At 40.5% G+C, this 27,233-nt stretch overlaps 1 protein-coding gene across 5 annotated transcripts in view; it reads left to right on the top strand.

Annotated features, from left to right (window-relative positions):
• LARP7 (La ribonucleoprotein 7, transcriptional regulator) overlaps positions 1 to 21,194 on the top strand; it is a 40,118-nt gene extending 18,924 nt beyond the window's left edge. For 3 of the 5 annotated variants that reach the window (XM_066549334.1, XM_066549335.1, XM_066549332.1), the window contains 12 exons: positions 2,513 to 2,721; positions 3,669 to 3,769; positions 3,878 to 3,961; positions 6,610 to 6,774; positions 7,247 to 7,355; positions 7,819 to 8,193; positions 8,728 to 8,857; positions 11,284 to 11,432; positions 12,278 to 12,396; positions 14,677 to 14,836; positions 16,796 to 16,887; positions 20,855 to 21,194. In XM_066549334.1, coding sequence (XP_066405431.1) covers positions 2,514 to 2,721; positions 3,669 to 3,769; positions 3,878 to 3,961; positions 6,610 to 6,774; positions 7,247 to 7,355; positions 7,819 to 8,193; positions 8,728 to 8,857; positions 11,284 to 11,432; positions 12,278 to 12,396; positions 14,677 to 14,836; positions 16,796 to 16,887; positions 20,855 to 20,935 — 1,773 coding nt within the window. In that variant the 5' untranslated portion in view covers position 2,513 and the 3' untranslated portion in view covers positions 20,936 to 21,194. Of the gene's footprint in view, positions 1 to 2,512; positions 2,722 to 3,668; positions 3,770 to 3,877; positions 3,962 to 6,609; positions 6,775 to 7,246; positions 7,356 to 7,818; positions 8,194 to 8,727; positions 8,858 to 11,283; positions 11,433 to 12,277; positions 12,397 to 14,676; positions 14,837 to 16,795; positions 16,888 to 20,854 lie in introns of those variants that run through there. The other 2 variants (XM_066549333.1, XM_066549336.1) reach the window with 2 other exon arrangements.
• Positions 21,195 to 27,233: the final 6,039 nt, after the last annotated feature.

The following is a 27,233-nucleotide window of genomic DNA, read 5'->3' as shown; positions in this document are numbered from 1 at the left end:
TGCTGGCATATATTTTAATTATAACTACAGAAACGACCTCAGATTAAGTGCAACCTTTGACCGATCCCCGCCTTGTCACCCAGACCACGGCACTAAGTCCCACGTCCAGTCTTGAACAGAAATAAATCCACTTTGCCCCTCCTGAGGTGCCAGAGGGAAGGGTACAACAAGCACACAGGGATTTCTCTAGGTGTGGGAACAGCTTTAACACTCATCAGTGTCAAGTGGAAGCAAAGCCTTTTCTGCCTGTCGGCACACCAGTTTCATGAAATCCATGGAATGCCTTAAAACTGCAGATTAAAATAATGCATTGCTTTCATTCTGTAAAATGGGAGGGGAAAAGTAGAAGTTTTTCTGGTTTTAGGTTAAGAAATTTGTGCTGGCCCCCATGTATTAATGCCTGTCCTTTGTTACCTCACTTTGCAGAGACGTTTCAGGGCAGGGCAGGAACTTCAGCCTGCAGCTCTGCCTGTGTCTGATTGGTGTAATACTACGTCTGTATTGGTGTAAAATGTTTCAGGATGTGTCTTTTTAAGTAGTTTCAGGTTTGCTGAATACTTGCATTTATTCTGCAGTAAATACCTAGGGTTGCCCGTGACTCCACAAAAACATTTTCATAGTGCACAAAGTATTTTGAATTCCTCTTTTTTCTCCTTCATCCCCTCTTGCCCCATTTTAATTTTTAAAATATCCCAAGCAAACAAACATTTGCATCCGTGCTTAAAAGAATAAACTATATTTTATATCTGCACCCTGTTTCCTCCAGGCCTTGTATTGCAGTTGAATTTTATTCTGTTTTCCAGATGTTGATAATAATAGAAACTGGGGTTGTGTGTGTAGGTTAGCACTGAAATCTTTAGTTTTTATCGAGTCTATAGATGAGTGTGCAGCTGTGTTATTTATTTGTTGTTTATTTATTATGTGTTATCTTCGCTTTCCTGAAGTTCCTTCCTCCTGTTTAATCGTCCCTCCTTTTCTGGTTTCACTCTGGCACACAGAGGCACTGCGATTTTATTTCTTCTGGGGAGAATATTCTTTGCTTTATCAGTGTGAGGTTTTGACCCTGCTTTTGCTTTGCTCTGATTTTAATTTGTTTATCAGAGTAGTGCTGGTAGTGTGAGAGTTGGCATGTGAGGAATACAGACTGCCTTACACCCGGGCACGTGGACATTGCTGAATTAATTTTATTTACCTATTAATCATTGATATTTGCTCTGACTCGGGAGGAGCTTGAAGTGCAAAGTAATTTCCTCAAAGCTTCGTTTGTAAAGGACAAAGTGAGAGGAAAGCCTGAAATGCAGCTTGCAGCTGCTTTTCCCTGATCTGGGAAGGAAGTCCCCGAGCTGAGTGACTCAAAATGCTTTTTAAAACAAAGCTGTGCTGTCCTGGGCCACACTGAGGTGTTGGTGTGGTCCCTTCATGCTGTTCAGCCAGGACAGACAGCCCACAATGACATTTTACATTTGTGAAGCACCTCAGTGCAGCCCTCAGCTGGTTATGAAAGGTGTTGCCTGCTGGTTATTAATATATAAACCCTGCTGTAGGCCTTGAGTGGAGCTTGAACTTGATGAGCAGCTTTACCTGGCTTATCTTTCCAAGGTGACTGCTGACCTTTCACTATCTGGACTAGGCAGCTCCCAGCGGGGGAGAAGCTGATCTCCGGCTGAGGAAGCCTCATTTGCACAAGAATTTGGGGGCCATTTCCATTTTGCCATCCTGTTGTCGAGGTGGGCTTCCTCTCTGATGGCTGTGCTCTCGTTTCCCTCTCTGCTGCTGAAGTCTTTCATATTGTTATTGCGACATTAATGGCTTTAATTTTTGTGGTAATTTAATTTTCCAAAAGCTGTCTGCTTCTGGCAGTGTTGCATTGTTTTGCCGGTGTGAAATGAGGTACTGAAGCCGTGACTGGCAGGTCTCAGTTACAGCGAATTGAAACATGAACAAAAGAGATGAATCGGTGCATTAGAACAGTTTTATATTTTTCGAGATGAATCTGTATATCAAGTCACTTGGTTCTAGGTAGGGTTTATTCTCCAGGGGTCTGTTCTGGAGTTGTGACAGACCCGGGTTTGCCATTAGGGACACTTTCTTGACTTACTGCTCTTGGGCAGGGCTTTGGTAGCTGCTGGAGAGAGTGGTTTGCATTTTTGACATAATAAAGACAGTTTTGTAAAAACCAACCTTACTGTTACCAGATCTGCCATCATCAAGGCTAATACAAGGTTAGTTTCTGAAGTGTGAAGTGCTCCTGGGTTTTGTGTGTGATCTTTCTAGTGGTTTGTACTGTGAGTTAAGGGGAGTGGAGAAAAAATTGTGTATCTTTTGTTCAATTCTTAGAAAAACATGTTTATGAGGAGGGAAATTACCTGCTTTTCAGCTTTAGTTATTGTAGACTCTTTTTGGCAAGTAATTTCGTTTTCTGGTGACAGGGCAGAAGATGAAACCAGAACATTTACTCCTTGAAATAACCCCTTTTGTGTTTTTAAAATTATATTGCTGTCTCATTTGACAGAATGACAGGAATGGAGACTGAAACAGAGAGAGACAAAGCCATGGAAGAAGAAAGCACTGAGCAGAAGAAGGAAAGGGAGAAGAAGAAGAGGTCAAGAGTTAAGCAGGTGCTGGCAGATATAGCCAAGCAAGTGGATTTCTGGTTTGGTGATGTCAATCTCCACAAAGACAGATTTCTTCGAGAACAAATAGAGAAGTCCAGAGATGGGTGTAAGTTTATTTTCAGTATATTTCAGTAAACACTTGAGTTTCACTTTGTCCTTCCCTGTATTGCTGGCACCAGTGACAGGTTATTTTGAGGTGTGTGTCTTCTCCTGGGAAAGACAGGACTTCCATGCTGCAAATCAGCATCAGCAGCTCAGGAAGTAGAACCTGTACTAGATTTAAAAAAATTTATTTGCTCTTGCTCTCCTCCTGTCCTGTCAACCCTAGGATAAAGACATCTGCCAGGGTAGAAATGACTGTTTGGGAGATCTGATTTTCATTGTCCTTTCTTATATAATTTTAAGAACAAGCCATGAAACAGGAGTCATTTTGCCTTAGAGGTACTGAACTTGTTTTGCAGGGTAGATAGCTGCAGAAATCAAAATGTCACTCGAATATGTTGTTAAGCATAGGTATTTTGTTGATTTTCTCTCTACAAGCTTGATAAGAACTTGTGTATTTGCTTCTAGGGTTACTGTGACTCTCTTCAGACAATTTTTGTGGTTAGTTGAGCTTTTCTAAGGGCCCCCTTAAATAATTACTGAAGTAATAAAGAAGTAAAAATCACTCTGCATTTTCTAGAGATACTAGACATGTCTAAATTTTTATTAAGACTAGTGCTACATAATTTTCTGTCCAGGTTTTAGCAGCATGTCTGGTTAAAACTGAGGTGCAAGCAGGGGCTCTGTGTTGGCAGCACCGGGTAAAATACTCTATGAGTACTTGAAGGAGAGGCATATTTTCAATGCAAATTGTTTTTTGTGCTGTAAAACTACATCAGAAAAGGAGATTTTCTTCCTTTCTTTTCAAAGACAGCGGTTATCAGTGGGGAGGTAAATGAACAAAATTCCTTTGATAGTGGTTAGCACAGAAGAAAATTAAATTTCACATGAAAACAAGTGGAGTAGAACACATCACCTGATTTCATAATTACACTTTTTTTTTCCCCCTAGATGTTGACATATCACTTCTTGTTTCTTTCAACAAGATGAAAAAATTGACTACTGATGGGAAGCTGATCGCTCGGGCAGTTAAAAGTTCATCTGTTGTAGAGGTATTGAACATCTCACCCTTGTGTATTTGCTGGTGCTGTAAGAGTTCTGCTGGGGTGCTGAAGTCAGCAATAATCTCATGGAAAATGCTTCTTTCTCCCTGCTTTCAGCTGGATTTGGAAGGAACCAGGATCAGGAGACGGCAGCCCCTGGGCGAGTGCCCCACGGACGTGGACAGTCGGACAGTCTATGTGGTAAGGCTGGCCTTGTATGTGTCCCTGTCCCTTTGTTCCTAACTATGGAAACTGTATTTGTGCATCAGGATTTTCCTTGGCTGCTGCTCATTGTGCATGTGAAAAATGCCAATCACTTATTTTTAAAATGTTAAAAGTTTAATAGTAATAAAATGGTTATAAAAATAGTAATACAATTAGAGTAATAATAATTTGGACAATTTGAATTAGGACAATATGAGACAATAGAGACAAAGAGTTACAGACATCCAGGTACCTTTTTCTGGGCAGCAGGAGCCCGAAAAAGGACACCCCTGAACAAAGGATTAACCCTTAAAAACAACAGCCTGTTGCATACTCATACCTCTCATACATGATGTATAAATGCCATTCAAACACAGGATTCTGTCTGGTCATCCTCAGCTTCTTCCTCTGAATCCTAACAGTGCCTTCGAGGTGGGACGAAGTTTGTTTCTTCTGATAAGAGGGCAATAAATTCTTTTTCTCTGAAAGATTTCGGTGTCCTGTGGCTGCTATCTCGCTGCAAGTCCTTTCTTTAAAAAAAGTATCCTACAGAGCATAGTTTCTATTTTAACATTTTATTATAACCTAGAACTATATTTAGCACACTACTTAAGAGAATTAATATAGCATTACTTTCTAACACAACACATATAATATTCATTTTAATATTTGCAAAAAGCCAATCATATTTCACCTGCAGCACAGGTGAAATAAATTGATTAAGCACAGGCAGGTGAGCAAGAGCTGAGAGTGGCTGTGGCAAGAAAGGGCTTTGTTTGGTGCCAGCTTAAATGGTTTTAAATGCCAAGCCAATGCTGCTTCCCAGGCTGGAAAGGTGCAATTTCATTGCACTGAGCTATTGCTGTGTTCACTGGGCTTTTTAAATGCCATTAGAGGAGCACCAGTGGTATTAAGAAATATTTGCTAATTACTTTAATGTAGTTGAAGCTTTCTAATAACAACAAAATTAGCTTCATCAAACAGGATCTAGCTGCATTCCCAAGTTTATCAGGGTACTTTAAACAGCATTATCTGTTTATAAGATCTGTTACTGTAAGTGCCGCTGCTTTTGTACACACACAAACACCATTCTTTTCAAGACAGACTATACCTGAAAAATTTTAACTATCCTCCTAATAGCACACCTTGATACTGGCATGACTGCTTAACTTAAATGAAAATCACATCAGCTTGTGCTGATGGGATAAGTCTGCATCTCACCTTGGTATTTCAGCCTGGTCTGAGTTAAAAAGCTCTTACATTGTGGAGCCAACTGAGTGGTAGATTGGGAAGAAATCTGGTGGTTGAGCTTTTGCTTATTTAAACCCTGGGCAATTTTATTTACCAGATTTGAGGCCACTGTGGTGGTTTGCTTTTTGTCTCTATTTGCTTTTTATGACAGGTACAATTTTTTGCTGTGTACCTGTAGCTGTTAGCAGCTGAGTTAGTATTTTCCAGACAGCACTGAGTTTTCTGTGATAAAGATACACAATAATCATGGCCAGAATGCCAGCCCATCCAGATAAGGAGGAGCTGATCTGCTCTGACGATTCCTTCCTTACCAAAAGCCCAGAAAAGGTGGTTGGCTTTTGTTTTTTTTAAATACTATGTGCCAGACATAATATTTTCCTGACATGATTACAGGGACTGCTTAGAACTCTGAAATACTTTGTCTATACATTTTTGGTAAGATATTTTAAGTTTTGAGTGACATTGTCCATAAAAAGCTTAAGTGTGTGGCCAAATGTTTTGTAAATAACTGGTATGCGGAAATGGGGAAAGTCGAAGTAGCCCAGGTATTGCTTTTTTATATGCTTTACCACAGACTTCACTATTATACTATTAAAACGTGAAAAAACTTGAAGTAACTAGCTTTTCAATTTAAAGCCAAACTGTAATAAAATGTTTTTCTGAGGATGGCAAAGTTTATGAAGGAAGAAAATCTGAATGTGATAAGTGTTTCCCTACAAGGAGAACATTTTATTGCAGTAACTTGTGAACAAAAATGAAATAGTGCCAACTCTGTTGTAGTTTAGGAATGAATTTGAGAGTGGGAATTTAAAGTGTTCAGTTGGGTCTAGTGAGAAATTGGTGTGACACGATTTCTGTGTGACTGGGGAGGGGAAATGCTGAACTCTGACACCATGTCTGCAAGCTGCTAAAACGTGTTGCTATATTAAGGACTTTATAGAAATAAAAATCAGACAATTTTGTCATCCAAGAAACTGCTGAAAAAGGTTCTGCTCATCTGATGGATTAAACTTGAAAATACTGGCTACTGGTAAAAATTTTATTAGTAGTGACTCTTTACTGGCCTGCAGGAATTCTTTCTGTGATACCTACCTGCATTACCATCAATTAAAAAAAATACCTTGTGCTTTGCAGAGGGTAGTTTGGGACAAGCCAGTCTGGTATTTCCTCCAAGGTTTAAAATTTACCAAGAGATTTTGTGTTGCAAAGTCCAGCTGCGGGTGAGCTCTTGGTATCTGTCATGTGAAGAAGAGAAACATCTAAATTAAATATATAATGTATTTGTTGTAGAGTATGAATAATCAGAGATCTGTTCTCAGGTCACATTTTGCTACCTGGATACTTTGCCTCTCAACGTTTTGATATCAAACTTGAATTTTTTTTTTCTCCTTTAGGAGCTGCTTCCCAAAAACGTCAATCACAGCTGGATTGAGCGGGTGTTTGGGAAGTGTGGCAATGTCGTTTACGTCAGCATCCCCCGGTACAGGAGCACTGGGGATCCAAAGGGCTTTGCTTTTGTTGAATTTGAAACTAAAGAACAAGCAGAGAAAGCCATTGAGGTGAGTGCTGCTGCCTCTGCTGCTGCCATTGTTTCTGGTGACACATTGAGATATGAATGCTGTGCTCTTTACTAGGTCACCCACTGAATCTTAGAGAAATTCCCAAAATATCACCATTTAAAAGCTTCACTTAACAGGAGTTAGCTCTTCTTTCCTGCTCCCAGACCTACAATTCTTTAAAGATTTAATTCTATTAATAACCTGAAGACTTGGAAATATAATTTTTTTTTTTGGTAAGTAATTTGGTTGGCTGCTCTTGGCATCTTTTACAGAAAGAGATCTCTGTGAACAAAAAAAATGATGTTTAAATTTCATCGAGCAAGCGTGGTCATACCAAATTTTCTGTATGGAAATGTGATTTGAAAGTATTTATATATTGAAGTGTGATAAAGATTGTTGGTTTTAACTTTAACTTGGATGCAGACTCTTCAAAGAAAGTATGATTTTGTGGTTCTCAATTTCCTTGTTTTAGTTTTTGAATAATCCACCAGAAGAAGCACCACGGAAACCTGGGATTTTCCCCAAAACAGTAAAGAATAAACCAGTTCCTACACTGAATTCAAGTGACACCACTGTAGTAGGTAAGTGGTGCTAAGTTATTGGGATCAAGGAAGTGTTATTAAGTTTCTTGGGTCACTTTTGTGCCTCAGCTTCTGAAGAGAAAATTCTCACCTGCTGTGTTACTGCAGTTTAATTTCACGTGTCTTAAAAGCTTTTCATAAAAACAATTCACCTTGCTGTGTTTGGCCAGCATGGGCTGAAGTATGAAAAATGTACTGTAATTTACAAACCAGTATCCCAGATTTATGTTGCAACTTCATCGCTAAAACATTTTCCCTCATTTCTGGTGTTGTAATACAATTTCCCAGACCTCAGACACCCTCCTTTTTTCTAAGACTGAAAATCACATTAATATTCCTCATGATTATCACCAATTCTTTATTTAACCAGCAACTGTTAGGTGAAGGCCAAAAAAATTAAATCAAACAAGTCTAATCTAGTGTTGAATCATGGGCAGTTTTAAATGTTTTGTTTTTAATCCAGAAGAGAAGAAAAAGAAGAAAAAGAAGAAATCCAAAATCAAGAAAGAGAGCAATGCACAGGCAGCTGCAGAGCCAAAGGAATCCAACACTAACAACACAACAGAGGCAGCACCCAAGTCTAAAAGGCACAGAACTCCCTCAGAGTGTTCTGAGATGGAGGGAACTGAGCCCCCCAAGCAGCTCTCTAAAAAGGAAAAGAGGAAATGGGACAGAACAGAGAGCTCCGAGGTAACCTGGGAAAGCAGGCCAGGAAAGAGAAAAAGAACCACCTCAGGAGATGGTGAGACATCAGCTCCAAAAGTCAAGAAAACTGCTGAGAAAGATGAAGTTGAAACAATAAAAGAAGAAACAACAGAAGTTCCAAAAGATTCCAATGGTAAAAATTCTTGCAGCTTTTAATTATCATAATTTCTATGCAAAAATGAAATGAAATTATAGATATCCCTTTTGAATGATAGAGTGGAAGCATTAGATCAGCTTGGGCATATCAGTGTTCCCTGCAGTTCAAATTAAACCTTGTTAGGAGTCACTCGAAGGAGAGGAGCTACAGAGGGAATGAGGAAGAACTTGCAACACTAAAGTAGGAAAATCTAATCAGAAATCAAAATAGTTCAAAGAAGTTCATATCAATAGAACTGTAAAGTATTGGTTAAACAGACAGTCTGGGCAAATGGAGACAGCACGGGAATCTAGATAAATAAATTAAAATACAAAAGAGAAAGCATTTGTTGCATGAGATTAGAAAAGCTGCAGTGAAAGATTTGGTGTGAGAAGTAAACTTGGGTAGTCAATTAAATGGACCAGAAGCAGTTAATACAAAGGAGCAGGGGATATTGAATGTGATTTTATTGTAAGCAAATGTTTATCCGTGTTCAAATGCATTTTTTTCATTTGACCTGTTTTAATATAGAAGTTTCTGCAGAAGAAGACAAAGACAAAAAAGACACATCTCTTTCCAAATCCAAAAGGAAACACAAGAAAAAACACAAAGAGAGACACAAAATGGAGGAAGAAGTCATTCCCCTCAGGGTTCTCTCCAAGTAGGTGAAAAAAATTACCCGTTTTCTCTGAATAATTTTTCCTTAATGGTAGAACTAGGGAAATGGGTGGCTGGCTTGATTAAGAGACCTCCTAAATGAGAACAAAATGCCCCAATTTTTGCACTTGTCATACCTACTTGTAACAATTAAATAACCCCACAGGTTTTAATCTCGTTTCATGTTGGGCCTCTTCAGTGTTTAAACAGTTTACTGCTGAGTATATACCTCAGTGATTTTGGAAATATTTGTCTTGTGGTACCACATTTTTAATGTTTGTGGAATGTTTGAATGGTTATGGTTTTCTGTAGTATGCACTGTTTGTAGTCACTTGTAGGAAATTTAGGCCACGTTTTGTAATGTTTATTGAAGTTTTATTGCTTAAAAACTTTAATGCACCATATTTCAAACCTTTAAAGTTATTTATTCCTGAAGTCTTGGTATGTCTGACAGTCCATCACCATTGCTAAAGTGCAATTCCAATTTTTATACAACAGAGTTGCATATTAGCAACAGTATTAGCCTGTAGCAAGAAGAGTAAAGAGTTTAAATTTTCATAGCTTGACGTGTAGAGTTCTGCCAACCTTTTAATCCAAGTGTTGGGCTTTTAGGAGTCACCACAACTAAAACATGGAAGCACTTACTTTTTGGGCATCCAGCAAGTACCTCCATGTTAAAGTTGAGGGGGTCCTTGCCGCCTTGTGCTGCAATATCTTGATTTATATAGAAACATTTTATTATTTGATACAATTCCAGAGAGGGTGTTGAGATTAAAAGGATTCACCACCACTAAAACATGGAAGCACTTACTGTTGAGAACCAAAGCAAGCACATCCACATTTAAGTTGTGGGGGTCCTTCAAGGGAAAAACTACATAAAATTAAATCAAAACCGCGGTAAGAAAAAACATTTATGCACATTTCCTGTGAGAACCCTTCGAGCGTTAGGATCCACCGCCACTGAAACATGGAAGCACTTACTTTTATAGGCAGCAGGTACCTCCATGTTAAAGCAAAGGGAGACCTTCAAAATTAAAAATCGCTTCAAATGAACTTTAAGCACTTAGAAAAAGATCTGCTGACAGCCAAATGTTTTCCCGGATCTAATAATCTTCAGGATCTAAAAATCTTCAACCGAAGTGCAGGCCAAAAAAAAATAAATAAAATATACATATAATCCAGGGTGAAGTTTCAGCATTGCGATCAGGATTCACCTCTACTAAAACATGGAAGCACTTACTTTTGCTATATCACAGAAAGCACCTCCATGTTAAAGTAAAAGGGGTCCACAAAAAAAAAACCAAAAAAAAAAAAAAACCAAAAAAAAAACCAGGTTGTCAGCGCAGCGTGTCCTCTGCCGTCGGCATTCTCAGCATACTGCAACAAACACAAGAGTTTTGGTTAAAGGTTATTCAATTGTAGCAAAAGGGTAAAATGTTAAATGTTTAAAGAGTATGAGCATTGCAAATACTTGCCTGACTCAGGCTCCATGATCTCCTCTCCTTTGGCTGGGCAAGTAACAAAGTTCCTCCTAGTGCTCGTATTTATACCAAACCTTGCTATGGGATGGTGTTGCCTTTTTATCTCCAAGAATCATTACGTGGCTCTTTTGTTATTTTAATGCCTTTGCTCCGTTGAGAATGTATGATCCTGGGCGAGTCTGGATGCTTTTTTGAAGTATACAGTTGTCAGTGTTAACAGCTAAAACCATTACCAGAAGATATCCTCCTCTTTAAAAATCCTCTATCAGCTTGTTTGATAGCACAGATTAGGGTAACAATGAGTCGTTCTCACAGTGCCACTGCGGGCATTGTGTTGCTGTGGAGCAAAGCTCTGGCTGTTTGCAGAAACATCTCCATGTTAAATGTATGTAAATATATAAATTGCTTCCATGGGGAGGATTTTTGAACCAAAATGCATTTGAATAGGGAGGAATGTCCTTATCTCGGTAAGTTTTTGGTTTAACCAGTTGTTGATTTTCCAGCAATGATTTTTTTCTCGAAAATGAATGACTGATTCTTAATGTAGTGACACAGGAGTGGGTTCACTGAACTAATTCACTGAATTGAGGGTTCACTGTCTCTGAATTAACTCTGAATTTGGTGCCTGTGCTCTGTGTAGTTCCAGTGGAAACCACAGTTCACCAAACTATTCTCAATGCTGTCTGAATATTTAAAGCAAATTTGAAAGCCACTCTGTAGAAATGATAAGTTGATGTTGCTGGAACTCTCTAAAGCAAAGCCATGAGAGATTGAGTTAGGGAAAAAATTGAATTTGACCGAAGTGCAGGGACATCTCTGGTGGCAGAATGGTCTGCACTGTTCACCAAGTCCACCTAAAGCTGTTTGTAACCTGTTCAATTACCTGTAAGTTTCTAAACATCAGTTTTTGTTTGCAACTGACATCCTGTGCCTGTGTTGCTGCTTTTAGGACCGAATGGATGGATTTGAAGCAGGAATATTTGGCTCTGCAGAAAGCCAGTATGGCCTCCTTAAAGAAAACCATGTCTCAAATCAAACCTGAGCCCGTGGGAGAAATGGAGACGGAGTCTGGTGTGCAGAAATCTGAAAATGACAAAAGTAATCCTGGGTTTTGTCTTTTTTTCCTTAGTGTTTCCTGTATGCAAACAGAAGTGGTGTAAGACCCTGGTCTTGCAGAAACACTGCCAGAAGGTTTTGTTTTGTAAAATGCTGCTGTTTTCTAAAAATGTCGAATAGTAAAAGTTACCCCCTCACTATATTTTGTTGGATTTGGTACTAAGGAGTTATGTAAGAAAATACTAAAGTGATTTCAGCATATTTCAGCATATAGCACTTCCCAGGCTTACAGATATATTTAGGTAGTTGTCATGATTAGGCCTCAGAGAGGTAAATGAATAATTAGCTGCCTTGGTGCTGCATCTTGGGCCAGACCAGCTTGGGTTTAACTGTCCCAGAGGTATTAAAAAAACAGCTTGGAAGAAGACTTTATCAGCTCCAGGGGCAAGAGCTTCGAAATTATATCTTTGTAGATCAATTTCTACTTTTTTTCTGGTTTAGAATTCTTCTTTATTTTATTTCCTCTGAATACTCTTTGTGTCTCTTCACTAACCTCCACACTGATGTTCCAATGGCCCTCTGCATGTTTTTAATCATCACTCTATAACTGCGGGGGTTACTATTGGTACAATGTAAAATGTCTTTGTAGGAAGAGCCCTATGGACTTTAAAAATGTCTCAAAGACTTTTTCTCGAAGCTGATTTTTTTTTTTTTTACTAAAATTGGCTTGAACCTTTGGACAATCTTGATCCTTCTTTTAATAAACCTCAAACTGCAGTAACAATATTTGATGCTTATTTACACTGTTACTTCTGTGCTTTCATAATGTCTTAATTTTTTCAACCTAATAAATATAAAAACTTTTTTCTCTTTCCCCCCACCCTCAGCCACCAGTGAAGATTGTGCCCCTCCCGCCAAGGCCAACACAATGGGGCCTCAGTTTGTCAGCGGAGTAATTGTGAAGATCATTAGCAGCGAGCCCCTGCCGGGCAGGAAGCAGATCAAGGTAATGCCTTTGTAACCTCAGGGTAGCTGTTAGCCTTTCCTCTTACCCTGCCCCCCAAATCTTTGAATATGGAATACCATTTCACCCAGACTCACTGATTTTTTTTGTCTTTTTTTTGCCTGTTTGGTCGGTAGCTGAGTAAAAATTTCTTGGTGTCTGTAAATGGCAGATTTTTCAGTGGCAAAATAGGTTAAGGGAGGATGTTTCAAAGGAAACCAAGCCTGTAGTGTGCTTGGAGCAATGTCAAGTTTATCATGAAAATATTGACGAGAATAAGCAATGCTCTGGTGCTTTCCAGTTAAAAAAAAGGAGCTGGAGACTTCGTCAGTTTTTTGCGTTTGTCACTGTGCCAGTCACCCTGACAGGAGACTTTGAAAAGTTCATGATGTTTTTATCATGAACAGGAAATTGGGGGCAGGAAAATGCTCTCTGCATGAGAAACCAATTTTCTTGATTTCAGAAAGAATTTTACAATGACAAAAACTCCATTTCAGGGAGAATGATGGGAGTGGAACTTGTTGATTCAGTCACTTTTTTCCTAATGCAAGTTTTGTGTGATGACACAAACCAAAAGTTACACATCAATTCTTTTTAAGGAAAATACCAGTTTCTAAGCTTCATCCTTTTGAAATGGAAATATTAAGAGTTTTCCAAAGGAAATAACAGGTTTTTTCCAGATCCTGAATTTTCCATTAATGTTACACAGGACGTTTTCTTTCCCAAATTGCACTTTAGGATGAGTAACAACTGCAAAGAATTTGAACAACTTGAACTCAGGTTGGTGCACACACATAACCAGCCCACTCAGAACAGTGAGGGAACGGTTTAAAATTCCATTTTTGATACTGTTTATCAAACATTTGTAACCAGGGAAGCCATTTCGAGTCACCAGCTGCTTGTAAGTGTATGAGGCTTGGTGCGTGCATGAACCTAAGCAACATGTGAGACTCTCACTGAAACCCTCATCTCACTGATGCTGGGGTTTCAGCAGCTTGATTTTTCTCTGTGTGTTTGAAGGCAGCTGAGTGCTGGAGACACAGAGAGAATGTGGCATAAGTTGTTCCTGTAACCTCTGAGGGCCTCTTGGACTGCAGGATATTCCTCACTGGGTTTTAAGTTTATGTCACACCCTGATAGGCTGTGGGCAATGGGAAAGTGCAACCAGAGTGGCTTTGCTGTTTCTGGGCCGTCAGCTGCAGCAAACTGCCACTAAGCCCCACTTCAGGCATTTTTTCCCCTCAGACTTCCAGAACTGAGCTGCATTTCTCGTTGCATGGAAGCAGTGATGCATGCCACACGACTTGGGAAGGTCTTTGCAGTGTAGCTTAAATATTATTTTGATATTCTAATTTTGCACTGCTCTGCTTCCCTGTTTTGCCCTCAAGGTGCTCGTCAGAGCTACTCACTTTTGCCAGCTCCAAGGAACTCTTTGGTTTGTTTTATCCATGAAAGGATGACTTTGGGATAACAGAATAAAGCTGAAAAGTAGCTTTTGTTGGCTCTCAAATGATCTTAACAGCGTTGTCACTTAATTTTTGTTTTGTTTTAAGGCTGCCCTTGGTAGTGGAGGGTTAAAAGCAATGTGTGATTCCTGAATCGAAGCATCTTACTTGAGCTGCCTGCTGTGAACAAAATTGACTAGGAATGTGTGGTCCTACTTAATTTCCCTAACAGCAGGAATTACAAGTGAAGTACTTCATCTGCAAGAGCATTTGTGACTCTTCTCCCTTCTGCTGTCAGTGAAAATTTTCAGGCAGAGGTCACTTCATAAAGATAGAGTTGTTTTACTACTGCAGCTTTCTCAAATCATCTGCCATGCATGAGCTTGCTTTTGTGCATTTAATGTGTAGAATCAAGACTGATATTTTTCTGTTAGACTGAGATCTATCGATGTTTCAGTGCACAGTTTTTACTTTTGAAAAAAATCCAATACAGCATTGGAATAAATGGGTGATGCTCCATTAGTAAAATGATACCATAAGGTTTCCAGGAATTGCTGCTTTAAATTGTTAATGGGAGGGCAGGATGAGAGATAGATGGGAAGATGTTGCAGGCTCATAAATCAGAATTCAGTTATAACCTTCTTAGGAAAAAATGTTAATTCAAAACTCTTTTGACAAGGGATTGATCGATTAAATGACAAAGTTCAGTTACTGCCTCCTACTTCATGACCTTCTTGAAAATGTTAACGACCTCCAAATGGAATGGTCAAAAGTCTCTCTTTTTAAGTTCTCTTTTTGAAGGCTGATTTATGGTGTGTGTTGTGTCGTGCTCTGACAGGATGCTCTGGCAGTGCTGGCTGAGGTGGCTTATGTTGACATGCTGGAGGGGGACACCGAATGCCACGTCCGTTTCAAGACTCCTGAGGATGCACAGACTGTCATGAAATCACACAAAGAAATACAGATCAAAAACAACTGGAAATTCGAAGTTCTCACTGGTAAGGCTTCTTTTTTTTCATGAAAGTATGGAAGAAGCCTTAATTACTGTGAAAGGGATCATTCCTGATGAATTTATGGATATATTTAGATGTCTCAGGAGAAAAAGATTGCATGTTTAGTAGTTTTATTTTCTGGGAGTCTTCTTGTTTTGCAAATACTCTGAAATTGATAAAACAAGAAGGGATTTTATGCCACTATTCAGGGCAAAATGATGGTTTTTGCTTGCTATTACAGACTTAATTTTGCTCTTTTTAGATGGATTTGCTTCACTTTCAGTGGCAAAGGGCTATAGAGCCTAATTCACATTGCAGCTTTATGAATAGAACATTCTGATAATGCAAAAGAATTTTAAAGGAAGACTTGGTTGAAAATACTGAGCATATGTGTGAAATGACATGGCAAGGATCTAACAGCACAGATACACTTAAAGTGGGTTTTAGCACTTACCCACTAATTGATCTTAATTTTTCAGGAAGTTGAATAATTTAGGCCAGAATAAGAAGGGCTCTACTTTTCAACTTCATTTTAATGTGTGGTTTTTCTTTCTGAAATGACTGTGCTGTTCTAAATTTGTATCTTGTATTAGACTGGATTAGTTTGCCAAGTGTGGAGAGCCCTTTTTGTGGGATTGAGGGATAGAAATAAAGAGGAAGCCTGTCAAACTTGCTGTATTCATTAAACTTTTGTCTTTAAAAGATGCATCAAAAACTGTAATATGGAAAAAAAAAAACCAAAACGGGTTAAACAGTCAATATGAGCCTGCCTCATCTGTATTTAAATATTTTACCCCACACTTGCCTAAATCCTGGTTTAGGACCCAGTCTGCTGGGTGCAGGGATGTATATGCCAGTAAAGGATTGCAGGAGGAGGAGCTTTGATGGAAGCATTAACCTTCATGATGATATCAAAGTTAATTGAAGTTTGAGACTCAGTGAGTGCTGCTAATGTCATTTGGAGATAGATTTGTCTCCCGTGTGCTCTGTGTTTCAGAGATCCAGAAATAACCTCAAATTTTGTGTTCTACAGCTGTGTGCTCTGTGTCTGTTTGTCTCTGGTTTCGTGTCCTTACATCAGAGTGTAGTAGATTAGGAGTAAGTACTACATTGTAGGAGCATTCCATTCATGGTCTTAAGATTTATTTTTTTTTTCTAACTGGCTCATTGAAATGAGAATGGGAAAGCTTTCCAGGAATGCACAAAGGACTCACAGTTAGGATTTTTGTTTTACTTGGTGGCAGAAGGTGAGAGATGAAAAGGAAAGAATCTTTAATGCTCTCTACAGCAGGGACTAAAGATTTCCCAGTACTATTTTACTCTTCAGTATTTGACTTTAAGTATCTTCAGCTTGGCATCTGGCAAGATGGCAAGCATCTGTGATCACATTGAGATCTTAACTTCTGCAGGAATCTCTTCTGAGATCATTCAGAAACTTCCCTGTGGCTGAAGATGAACCCTGAGACCGTGCAAAATGATACCACAAAATTCCCATTGTGATAATTACATTACAAACCAGAAAGAACAGTGGCAAACTGCTGCTTCCCTGCAAAGTTGCTGCTGAGAAGAACTGCAGAATTTTTTGCTTTTGTGTTGCTGCCCATGTTCAAATATTCCTGACCTCTCATGAATTCCCCAGGCAATGGTTTTGATGAAACAAAATAGTCTCAATTGTTCTTACAGTAATTACTTTCTTTTGTCTCCTTTTTGGTAGCTGTTTAAAATGTGTCAGAGGTTGAGTGCATCAGTAAATCAAAGGGGCCTATGTGTGCTGTGGTGAAACTTCAGCTAAAACTGATGACAGGTAGAGAGAAATTCTGTGTGGCTTCTGTGGATAGGAAATTTAAGACTACTGGGGAAATACTTGTTGGGTTTTCCTAACAGATGTTTTAATGAGTGTGAGAAGTGGATGCACTTCTGGTGGCTGTGTTTATTGACATTGCTCCATGTCCATTTTCCCCCAAGGTGACCATGAGCAGCGTTACTGGCAGAAGATTTTGGTGGACAGACAAGCTAAGCTGAACCAGCCTCGAGAAAAGAAGCGGGGTACAGAGAAGGTAACCTGCAAATCTCAGCTGTTCCCTCGGCAGCCAGGGCTGAAAACATGACCCTGCTTCTGCATTGCTCCACGTGGTTTGACACTCTGTGTATTTAATTCTGATAAATCACTTCCTACTGACCTGGCAGCAGGGTTTTACAGCCACAAAATACAGAGTGTGGCTGTCCTGCTGCAGCTGACAAGTGCAAGGCTTGTCATTGCAGGCACAACTGGAGAAAGTTAAGTCCATGACTAAAGGCCTGAACTTCATTTGTAAGCTGGATTTCTTTTGAAACCCTGTCTGGATGAGCTCATTAATAAGTTAAGTAGTCTTGATGTGCTCTAGTGAAATCAAGTCTTAAACTCTTAAATCTCCAGTATGATCCAGAAAATAATTTTCTTGAGAACAAATCTCATTTCCCTCACCATTAAGACAGTTTTATTTTGCTGTGGTGAATCCTGCGTGTTCCCAGAGTGGTCAGGAGCCCCTACTCTACCCCAGCCAAAGCTGACTGCTGCTGCCAGCATCCATGGCTGTGCAGCTTCCAGTTCCAAACTGGGACACTGCAGCCTTCTCCTGGCTGTGCCTGTGGGCTGCAGCCTTGAGCGAGTGTTGCAATGAACTTGCAGCCTCTGCTGCAGCCCCAGCAGCTCCTTCCGGCATGAAGGGTTCCTTGACTAAGCCGGGCAGATCCCTGACTTGACAGAGAGGAGCCAGAGAGTATTTCACAGACGTTTTATTGCCAGGTTTGCTTCACACACAATCCAGATAAGGTTTCTGAGTTGGCTTTAGCCTGAATTTTTTTTTGCTGTGGCTTGCAAAACTTCAGAATCATCTGACCTTAATTATTTGTTGTTGACTTTGGAGACTCTTTGTTTCCTGGACGTTAGGGAAAAAATCCTGTCCCACATAAAATGGAAAATAAATATTTAATTGACCTAAAGGACCAGCAGTCATACAGGTCAAAACCTTATCTTGTACAAGGGATATTTTGCATATCTTATCCTGTTTGTGTGAATGTTCTTTCAGAGATCCTGCAGACAAATGAGTTGGGTTTTTTTAAACAAAGATGTGCATAAAGAATTTGCCCGAATGTCTAATTTAATTTTCATGAAAGCCTGAAAATGGCATTGATTCGAGCCAGTTTTCTTTAATATAAGCAGAAAGGGAATTTGGAATTTGAGAACCACAGCTTTAGAACATTTTTCTGATTGCTTCCAGGATTTTTTTTAATGTACTTTTACTTTTTTAAACCAAAGGTGCCAGTGAGACCTTTGACTTTAATTTTGACTGTAGGAGCCCTTGCTATCAAGTTTCTCTTCTTCATCTTTTGAAGATTGGTATTTGTTGACCAAGCTGGTGTAAATTGGGCAGTAATGTACCTCATCTAGGCTTGCAAATACAAACTGTCTCGGTTCTGCCTAACAATTGGCAGCACAAGGATGCAAACTCCTGCTCCTTCCCCCTGCCCATCACCTTGCCACACAGGGAGGTGTGAACTTCAAAGCCAGGGAATTCTATTTAAATGCTAAAGCTGTTAAGCAAAACATCAAGACAAGAATGCCTCACTGCAGTCAGTAAGTTTTAACCCCTTCGTCACTTTTTTACAGGCTGTATTCCTGAAATACAGACTGATAATATAAATATATTTTTCTGTTCATTAATATTTTCCCATTTGAAAATTTCTCCTTAGTACTTCCAAGATGATTTCTTCTGAAGGTCTCAAAGGTAGAAAGAAGCAGTATAATAATTAATAATTTAACATACTCAGTAAAATGTGCCATTAGTGTGCCTTTTTATTCTGTTGATCACATTTGAAATCCCTTACACCATTTTGAAGTGGAACTTTTTGCCTGTTAGCTGCATTATGATCGGAATTAAGGCATCTTATATTTTCTTTGAATCAGTGTTGAAATGCATGGACAGTTGAGGCAGTCTGAGATTCCTCTTTTCCATTTTTTCTAAAACATCCAGGCCCATTTTGCTTTCCTCAGGATAATGGTTAAGGATCACTACAGCACACAGCTGGTGCAGTGCCCAAAACCAAAGCAAGTGGTAGAGATTTCAATTCCTGAATCAATCAAAAAAATTGGTGACAATCTACCAGGCCTGGTGGGAAGACAGGGACACCTTTTTCATGCCAAAGGATGGCCAGGCCTTTTCTGAGGGGCCTTGGGATATTCTATCTCTTTTGGACATCTGGTTTATTATAGGAACTGTGCCAGTGGAAGTGAAACCTTTCCCTGGTGTCTGTGGAATGGCTGGATCCCTCTTTGCATTCAGGAGTAGCCCTGTGCTTACATGGAGGTGCTGCTACTGGATTGATGAGCTAGAAATGGAAATCCTCTTGCAAATTCTCTAATAGAAACACTCAGCAATATGAACTGGGCAGCTCATATCTTAGAGCTTCCCTTCCCATGTTTGGCACTCTCCATCCTATATGCTGAAGGATTAAACCACTGTACTCTGCTTCCTCTTAGGGCTGAACTGTTTTAAACTGGTTTTTTTTAGGCACCAGAGAATAAAAGTTAGCCATCTTGAGGTCAGTTTTATTGCTGGAAACTGCTTTGGAAAGCCTCAAATCTTGCCTGCCACAGGGAGTGCAGCAGCACAAGGTGCACCTCCATGCTGTGTGCAGGACTCAGCCATATGCAGAAGTAATAAATAATTTGATTTGTATGTGAACAAATCTGGCACACTGGATTGCCTGGGTGCAAGTGACCACATAACTCCAGCTAGTATGGTTGAGTAGCCCCCAGCAGAGAAGTTGCTCTGGGCTTTTGTTGTTGTTTTGATTTGGTTTGGTTTTGGTTTATTGAGGGGATGGTGATTTTTTTTTTTTCTGTTGGTTGGTTGGATTTTTTTTGTGGGGTTTAAAAAAAAAATTGGTGGTATTTCTGTGTTCTCTGTGAGTGCATTTTCATGTGATTTCATGTGTTGGTTTGTGGTTCCTGTGTGTGTGGTTTTGTGTATATTGTGATGGGTTTTGTGGGTTTTGTACATGCCTCTGCCTGTTGTTTTTGTGGGATTTGGGGATTTTATATGTACTTAGAGTTCTCTTCATGTACTAGAGCTTTGGAGTTGTTTTGAGAAGCTTGGAAGAGTTTTGGTAATTTTTTTCCTTTTGGGTACTTTTTTTGGCAGATTACATCTTTTCAGAGGTTGATTTTGGTGTTTCTTAGTGGGTTTGGGTTTTTTCTGTTATTTTGAGGGAGCCTGGTGGGGTTTTTTTTTTTAGGGGGGAGTTGCGTGTTCTGTATGTGCCTTTGAGTGTTCCTGTGTTGGATTCTGTGGGTTTTTATGTGCCCTCAGATTGTGGTGTTGGTTTGTGGTGTTTCTCCACGAGTTTTTTTGTGTATTTTCTTGTGTTGATTTGTGGGTTTTGTGGTTTGTGTGTGTGTTTTTGTGGTGTTAGGGGAGTTTGTGGTTTCTTCATGTTCTTGTGTGGGTTTTAGGGTTTTGTGGTGCTGTGTGTGTTCTTATGGGAGTTTGTGGTTTCAGTGTCAATGTTTTTGCCTGGGTTTAGGATTTTTTATGACATGTGAGTTTTGTGTGTGTTTTCAATATGTTTGTGTGATTGTTCATGTATGGGATTTATGAGGGTTTTTATTTTGTGTGTGTTTCTTGTGGTTTCTGTGCTTCAGTGGTTTTTCTTCAGTGCATTCGTGTGGAGTTTCTGTGGTGTGCTGGGGATATATGTGGGGGTTTTTCCTGTTTAAAATTCCACAATATTCATAAAGCACTCTTTTTGGGCTTTTTTGTGATTTGACCTTGTTTTTCCTACATCAGTAGCCAAATGAATCTAATAAAAGGATAGAATTTTTAACTTGCTGCATGAGGCTGTATTTCAGGATTTTGAAATTGCCATTTCGATATCTTCAACCATGTTGGGAGGAAGGAGGAATAGAATATATTATGATTATAAGGTCAAATCCTAGCAATATGGTTTTCCTCTGATTTTCCACATCATTTTTGCTGCTTGCAGTTGATTGCCAAAGCTGAAAGGATGCGGCTGGAGAAGACCCAACAGACAAGCAAACACATTCGCTTCACTGATGACAACTAACAGGGCTGATGTGGACTTGGAAGTGAACTGTAGCTGTTCCAGACAAAACATCCAACACCAGCCCCCACAACCACTGCTGCTTCCAGCAACCCAGCCCGGGCCCTTGGAGCCAGAACTCTGCAGACTACAAGTGTGAAGATTGGTTCTGAACCCCATTTTTACTAGGCTGAGTGTCTACTGCTTCTGAGCCCTTAGGTAAAGCTTTTTGGAACATGTGTATTACGAGATCTTCCTTTAGTTCTCTTCCACTTTGTTGGGATTTTCCTCTTTTTTTTTTTTTTTTTTTTGTTTTGTTTTGCTTTGTTTTTGTTTTGGTTTTTTTGTATGTTTTATACACTAGGTTATAAAATAAAATGCTTGAGAATTTCAGTTGTGTATCTCTAATTCTTCCATTTGCTTTTTATGAGACTATAAATAATAAAAGTGGTAAATGCTACATAAAGCTCTCTAGGCTTCTTTTTAGTCCATCAAGCTGTTTGAAAATAGAGGAAAATAATCTTCTGTTATTTTCAAGTGGGTGGGGCTGGCAGGAAATCTGCCATTGAGGAGTTTGGAAGGAAATTTACTTACATAAATACACACTAAACTGAATTTAGACTTTTTTATTTTTTAGAGGAATCTTCAGAAGAAGGAATAAGAGTGTGTTTGGTACATCTTCATCTTGTTACTCACTTGCAAGTTGTATAATTCACAAGTTAGGATGATGATTTTAATGGCTTTAAGGTATTTCATGGAGGACCAACCAGCAATCTGAAAAAGAGTAAAATCAAATGTGAAACTGGAATTCTCCACAAGGTTTCACTTCTGTTTGGCTGAGTCTGAATGGAGAGGGAATAGCAGTGATCAGACTGAAGATAGCAAGAGTCCAGAGGGGAAAAGTGCAAGATAAGGGATCAGCTTTGGGGCTGGAGGGGAAGAGCTTGCTGGTGGTTCTTGGAAATGGTGTATGGAGGATTCCTCCCAGAGGGCTGCAGGAGAAGAGCAGGAGCTCACCTGTATTCCAGGCATTCCTGCAGTATTCCTCTTTGGTTCAATTGCAGCATTTTGAATTTATTATGATCAGATCTTTAACTTCTCTCTTCCTGGGTAGGTGAGAAGTTGTGTAACATGGCAGAGAGGAGTTTTCATATCCAACTCTGAAAACAATTGATCAATTAATGTCTTCTAGGCATCCAGCCTGAAAGACAGGAAGGCTTTTTTTTCCTTTTTCCCTTTGTGATGCGAAGGGAAAAAATAAATCCCACAGCCTACCCTGGGTAAAATGCTTGGGATTTTGCTGCTGAAATTCATTTAAGTCAAAAATATATCTGTGTTATAAATAATTTAGGTCATAAATGATTCAGACTTTTTATGTTTGGTGGAGAGTGGAGCAGAACTGCAAAAGCGTGAGTTTGGGAGTTTTGCTCGTTTATTAATAATTCCTAACTTGAGCACATAGAAGTCACCCTTCTGTTTCTTTCCATATTTATGCAGGTTAATTCATTACACTTAAACATCAATTTTCTTTTTCTCCTTTTCCAAACTAGTGCAGCAATCTGCTCCAGCAGGAAAGGCCAGTTGGTGTTTAGTACTTCTTCAAGGAGTTAATAACAGAATTTTTGCCACTTAATTTAGAAGTCAGGAATGGAGAGGGTGGCCTACATGTTTTTACAAAAGAAGCTTGTATTCTCAGGTGTGCCAGAATGGTTTGTGTATTTTTTCTTTAAGTACAAATGACAATTAATTGCTGCTGCCGTCTTTCCCCATCTGGCTGAGTTTTACCATCCCAAGAATTGCATCCCTAAAGCAACTTCTGTTTGACCTCTAGGAGCTTCCTACACTGACATTTTCCTTTCTTTTCCCCCAATAAGTACATTTTACTTAGAAATTCAGGGTGACACTGTAAAACGGTAGGAATTTTAACCTTGGAGTGCTCCTTTGTTGTTGCTGATTTTTCTGTCTCCCTGGACTGAGTGTTTTGAATAACATCATTCCATTGCCATCCATCTGCCTGGAGCAGAACCCAGCATTGATTCTGCTCTTTGTGACCCAGCACGGGGCTGAAGCTGAAATTATTTTTAGCACTCATATTTTTACCTCTCTTCCACGAGCTGCAGGCTGTGCATGGCAGCAGCAGGACTGGTTCTAGTGGAACACATGCCTGATATTCCAGGATGATTGGTCCTGCTGTTTTTCAGTAGCCAATGCCCCCACTCAGCACAGTATCCCATTCCACTGTTCCTGCAATGTGGAAAAGCCTTTTTACACTTGATTTTGAACTTTTGGTTAATGTTTGTTTGACTATCCTCATCCTACCATCACCTGGAGCAAACCTGTTCTGCCTGCTTTATTTTACACAGCTAATACTCGTGTTTTGGGAGGTTTTCCCCCCTAAGATATTCACTGTACCCTAGTTTAAGTCAGACTTGAAGGCATCCTTGAAAGGCAGCAGGTAAGTACATTATCTTGTTCTAGAGAGGCTCTAAATCACATTAGAAAATTACCTTCTGATAGATGACAAAGGCACTTGCTTGCCCAGTTCCCTGAAAACATGGGTCAGTGTCATAATTGCTTTCTTAACGGTACCACGGTGTCTGATGATCCCGGGCAGGATTAAATCATGGCAATAATGCTGCACAAGGCTGCAAAAATAATTAGATCAGCTATGCTTGGGTGACTTTGAGACTGCCTGAGTGAGGCAGTAAGTAATGCAGTTACCTTTCCTACAGAGGATGGCTCTGCTGTGGAGGGTGTTAGGAAGCTGCCAGCTCCCAGGGGCTTGGCAGCACACAAGTGTCCCTTGGCTTCCAGCAGAGCCGGGCCAGCTCTTGCATTCATCCCTGTCCTTGCCGGGATGGTGCTGACGGCATACTTGGCACTCCTAGCTGTCACTCAAGTCACACCAGTGCCCACCAGTGCCGGCAAAAACCGGGACAAAACGGAGCAGGAGAGGCTGGGAAAGCTTTGCTGCCCGTTGCTAGGGTGACTGGGTTTGTGCTGGACAAACACTGCTGTGCTTTTCTTGCCTTGTGGCATTTTGAGTGCAACCAAACAAACTCTTCAAGAGGCAAAACAAGTGGGACAGAGGTGAAGGGAAGGGACAAACCAGCTCTGGCACTTGGGAGTGAGTGGTGTCTCTGTGGGCAGAGGGGCTATCTGGAGTCTCTCTCCCCTGGCCCTGTGCACCCCTTGGAGGCAGCTGGCTGCCAGGAATGCTGTTTCCAAATGTCTCCTTGCAGTGTGCAATCCTGGTGATTTGTGTGAAAGAAAGCACTTGGAATGCAGTGAGGAGTCTGATGGGAAACGCCTTCTAGTGTGGTGTGATTTAATTAGGGCCGTTGACTACCCCTTTTACCATTCTGGGCTGGAGCAGGGACTTCTGCTCCATCATATTTCTTTTTTTGGGTTTTTTAAACTCTTTTCCCAGACTTTTCATTCCCTCTCTGGTGTTACTACCCTGACTAAGCTGACAACTCCTGAAGTCCTGCACTGTATTTAATTCTGGGCCTGGAAGGCCGGGGGTGAGGGTGACATCCCCAGGAGGTGTCCATGGGACAGGGAGGCTCCTGCCTGGGCTGGGCTGAGAGCCCTCCCGGGACCAGCAGAGGGCAAAGCTGCTCCAGCTGTCCTGGGCTGGAAGCACAAACAGTGCCGGGAACAGCTGGACTGTCCCTTAGATGAAGCTGTGTACTTTTATTTTGGGCAAGAAGAATGGTCCATTTCTCCTACCCCCTGAATGAGGTATGGAGCAGATGTGATTCAACACCTTTTTACCTCCGTGCCTAATGCAATTTTCTTCTTGGTTTCGGTTTGTTTTCCCCCACCGTGGCTGGTGCTTCTCTTTTTCCTGCTTGTTACACACAGAAACATTCTGTTACAAAAAGTAACTTTTTGTTACCCGATACTTTGTACAGTATTGGTTCCTGAGTATTTTTAGGATAGAGCCACTCTCTCAGATCTGGTGCCTCAATAGGTAAATCCTTGCAAGTTTTAGCCTAGAAAGCCTTTTCCACGTCTGCAAACACAAAGTGTACTTGACCTGTTGGTTAAGGTCTGTGTATGCACCAAAGTAATTTTTGATGTAAGAGCAGAACTGTGGAAAAGACACAGTCAGTATCCTGAAAAAATAAAGACAGAATGTGAACCTCTTTCCCTTCAATTCCCATCTCATCACCTCCTTACCCATCAGCATGTCTGAAACTCTCCAGCTCTGATCCTTGTCCTTTTGCATGCTCTTCCTCTGATGGAAACGTGATTACAATCAGGGCAAAATATTGAAAATTGTTTGGGTGTTGCAAGATGCAGCTGTGTATCCTGACTGGGTTTAGGCTGCAGCTAGAGATGTATTTCTATGGCCACCTCTTGGCCTCAGTACAACTAAATATAGGTACAGCTGCAGCAGAGAGCTGGTCATCTGCAGCTTCCAGCAGGGAAACACACCCAGAGCCACTTTGCAGCTTTTAAGCCCGAATTTGGCACCACATCCCCTGTTTCAGGTGCCCTCATTACCACCCCTGTGCTGTATTTTATAGCCCATTTGTTGTCCAAGTGTTTTACCGTTGGCGTGGAGCTTGTTGCTGGGTTGGAATCTTGCCTTTACAGTGTGGCCCACTGTTTTTAACATCTACTCTCTTGCATTGTTGGTTGGGAACTTCATATTTATTTTTTCCTCAATTATTTGTATATAATTATATATATTTATATATATATATATATATATATATATATATATATATATATATATGTATGTATGTATAATTTCTTTTGTTGTGCAAAAGCAACAATTTTAAGGGAAATTCAAATGGATCAAAGCAACTGGTAGCCAAGTGGTGCATGCAGAAGAGAGAGCCCTTTCTTGGGAAGCTTCCTGAGGAGTTCTTATTGGAAAGAGGGGGTTAGAACTTTCACAATGTGGAGGTATGACTGTGAGAGCTAATGCCAAGTGGTCACATGGTATATGGAGAGGATAACTTGTCCTTTGGATGTGAGGTGGCGCTTCATGGGGGGAAATGGAGCTATTCCTGTTGAAGCTGGTGGTGGGTGAGGCAGGGACAAGGGGAGCTGGCATCCTGCACTGGGAGGAGACAACTTGCCCAGAAAATGTTCTCTCCCCTTTCTCCTGGTGGGAAGGCTGCTGGATGGCAGACAGTGTGTCCTGCTGTGTGGGCAGATGTTCATCAACCTGTCTCACCACAGTGATTCTGATTTTGGCCTTTCCAAACCTCTGTGGCTGCCTCGTCCAGAGAGGTCTCGACCCATGATCAGAGGGTTAATTTTAAAACCATTTTTTTCCTTCATGTCTCAGCACTGTCTGGCTTTAGCTGTGATGGGGATGAGAAGTGACAAGGTGCCACAGGGGAGCTGTTCTCCTGGGGTTTGCATCATGCCTAACACCCAACTGGAAACCTCCCGAGAGGAGCTGACCTGCCAGACCCCTCCAACAACACCAGCTTGACCAAACAGGTCTTCTTCCCAATGAAATGGGCTTCCCAGGTTTTTGTTCTTCACCTCTCCTAGCATGCTACAGTGTTTCCTGACAAGGACATGATGGTGGGTCTGTGCAGAGGCAGGACAGACCCTTCTGCAGGGGGCTGCACACGTGGCCATGGATCACTGAGGGTCTGATTGATGTTCTTGGTCTCAGCAAGCTGGCTCCATGGTGTGCCTGCAGTGAGTGTCCCTTGGGAACATCCCATGTCTGCTGTGCAAAAGGCAAGGAGCAATTGTGTCACAGAGAGGAGATGTCATTTTTCAGTGCTATGGCTCTGCTGTAGCTGCTCACAGAGCAGCTCACAGGGATCTCTTGGGCTGACTGGCCTTGTCAGGTTTGTTGATGTGGCCAAATACAGATATTTCCAACTAATATGGCTATTTAATAATTACATGAAATAATAGCAATCTGACAAGCATGCATGACAAAATATAGTGAGACCAAATACTTGCTTGGAGTTTTTTGGTCTGGTTTTTTAAATGCAGCTGTTTAAGAAGCCTTTTCATGCAGCACAGGAGCCTCTTCTGCTATTTCAAAGGTAAGCACAGAAACTCGATGCACGCAAGTATAGATGCAGCTTCTAACATCTATCTTGTGCATAGTATCAAAATCAAAATGAGGATCTCAACATTTGGACAGGACAAGACAAAAGGCTAAAGCCGGTCTGTGGCTTTCAATATCAAAGTACAAAGCCCAGCATAATGTGACACTAATCTATGCGATGGCATGGGCAGCTTGAGGCCCATCAGGTCCATCTGATGAGGTTCTGCCACCATCCCATCTGTTTTGTATTCATCTGTCACTGAGACTCGGAGCCACTGGAGAGGA

This window comes from Molothrus aeneus, chromosome 4 (assembly GCF_037042795.1).
Source record: "Molothrus aeneus isolate 106 chromosome 4, BPBGC_Maene_1.0, whole genome shotgun sequence".
Lineage (NCBI taxonomy): Eukaryota > Metazoa > Chordata > Aves > Passeriformes > Icteridae > Molothrus > Molothrus aeneus.
The sequence above is the reverse complement of the archived record's forward strand: the minus strand, read 5'-3'. Positions and strand labels throughout refer to the sequence as shown.